This window comes from Glycine soja, chromosome 19 (assembly GCF_004193775.1).
Source record: "Glycine soja cultivar W05 chromosome 19, ASM419377v2, whole genome shotgun sequence".
NCBI classification, from domain to species: domain Eukaryota; kingdom Viridiplantae; phylum Streptophyta; class Magnoliopsida; order Fabales; family Fabaceae; genus Glycine; species Glycine soja.
The window spans coordinates 10622765-10625024 of NC_041020.1; the positions used below are offsets into that span (position 1 = coordinate 10622765).

The following is a 2260-nucleotide window of genomic DNA, read 5'->3' on the forward strand; positions in this document are numbered from 1 at the left end:
CATCATTATATCCCTCTTTAGTTATCCATTCATTATCATACTCAATCTCATCAAATGGAAGAACAATATTTTTTTCTATTTTGTTTACTTTTCAACTTCAAGTTATACATCACATAAACCAAGTCATTAATTTTTTGTTGATGTAAGCAGTTTCTTCTCTTTGTATGAACCTATAATTAAAAATAAAAATTTAATTACTATCTAAACCAAATAAATAAAATTATCAAACAAATAAAATAAAGTCATAAGCTTGAATTGAATTACCATTTCAAATGAGCTCTAATTACACTCACACCTAGAAGAGCTACAAGTCAAGCTCAAAACACGGATAGCAAACCTCCTCAACTCTAGAGTTCCATCACCAAACATCTCCCACCATTCTCCAGGTTGCATAACTTTTCTAGTGTCCTTTGGCTCTTCCATAGAGAAAATCCCTCTAGCAAAATGAAACTCAACAAGTTGCAAATTAATATTTTTTCCTTTCTACAACATCCTTGACCAATCTTCTTATACATATGTGCATCCCCTCTTTCACCTAAGGGTCATTATGTCTAAAACAAGGTTCATAATGCGAATGAGGTTTAAGATAATATGCAGCTGCATGCAAAGGCCTGTGAAGCTGATGATCCCACCTCTCATCAATAATTTTCCAAATAGGCTCATAGCTACATAGATATCAAATATGCTATATTAGAAATAGTTAAAAGAATACACAAGTAAATTTTAAATGTGAGAAAGTTTAGAAATTTTACCTTTTCTTGATGTTATTAAAGTTGTATTTTAACTTATCTTTTGCATTTTCCATCTTCTCATATATGAAACTCATGGCAGGTTTTACACCTGAATCCAACAATCGAAGGACTACCATAAGATGAGTAGCAACTTTGAGGCACATGGTTACGTTCTTCCAAAATCGACTATCCAAAGCCATATTCTGTACTTTTCTCCCCTCCTGTGAAGTTTTAAACTTGCTTGTTTTCCACTCTTCAGAGCTAAACATGCTCATCAATTATGCTTTTAATTCATGAAGACAAGCTGAAGTTAAATAAGTTGTGGGAAATCTAGTCATACCAGGCCTAGTCAAGTCTCTTCCAATTATGAACTTCTTCATGATGCTAATCAACATTGTTCTATCATAAATGTAAGTGTTGATCCGTCTTCCCTTCTTTATAGTAGTTTGATGAACCTTCAAATGTTTCTCAACATCTTCAAATATCAAATCAATACAATGAGCAGCACATGGGGTCCAATACAAATGCTCTCATTTCTGCATCAACAATTCTCCAGTTGCTTTGTAATTTGTAGCATTATCAGTAACCACCTGCACTACATTCTCCTCTCTAACAAAATTCACTACATCATCCAACATCTTCAACACCTTGTCAGTTGTTTTTGAGATGTCTAAGGTATCCAACGAATAAAGAAATACAATTTCTTTTGGACTGTTCATAAAAAATTTACAAATTGAATGCCTTTTTTTATTTGTCCACCCATCAGACATAATTGTGCAACCGGTTCTCTTCCACTCCTCCCTAAATTCTTGAAGCATTAAATTAGTTTTCTCCACTGCTCTTTTCAAAAGCTTCTCTATGATATCATGATAAGATGGAGGTTTATAGCCCAACCCATATCTCGCAACCATGTCACAAAAATTTGCAAAAGCTGGATTTTTAATTACATTGAATGAAATGACACTTGTGTACCAAAATTCAGCACATTGATCATCAACTTTATCTTTTTCACCTTTTTTGTACAATTGATTTAAAGTTGCTTGAACTCCCTCACCACTAGCTTGAACAAATTTTGCTTTTCCTCTTCCTTTGAAAGTAAACATCACTTTCCCTTCTATTCCACTTTGAGTGGTATTTGTCTCCACCCCCTCAGTATATATACCTTCTTCATGAAAACTGTTCAATTTTCTTTTCTTCTTTGATGCGTTAGCAACCTCTGCAACAACTTTCATCATAAGCACCTTAACTTCTTCTGGCACCGAAGGACAAGGTTCAGAATCCCATCTAGTCCCAGCAAGATGATGCTTGAATCTAAAAATTCCCCTTTTTTTTATCTTTGAGTAATATTTGCACTTAACTTTTTTACCATTCCCTAAAACATCTGTCCCATGTTTCCACCCAATATTAGTCCTATTTCCCGAAGCATTTTTACTTCTAGGTCTTGAACCTAAGGAGGTTGTTGCACCTATGGTTGTGGTTGTGCCTATATTAGCATCTGATGAATTTGATCGAGTCCCACTCCCAAACAT

General features: G+C 34.3%; 1 protein-coding gene across 1 annotated transcript; it reads right to left on the reverse strand.

Annotated features, from left to right (window-relative positions):
* Positions 1 to 1261: 1261 nt before the first annotated feature.
* On the reverse strand, positions 1262 to 2260 carry LOC114398591. Its single transcript, XM_028360770.1, has one exon. The coding sequence runs from the start codon at positions 2258 to 2260 to the stop codon at positions 1262 to 1264; it is 999 nt and encodes a 332-aa protein (XP_028216571.1).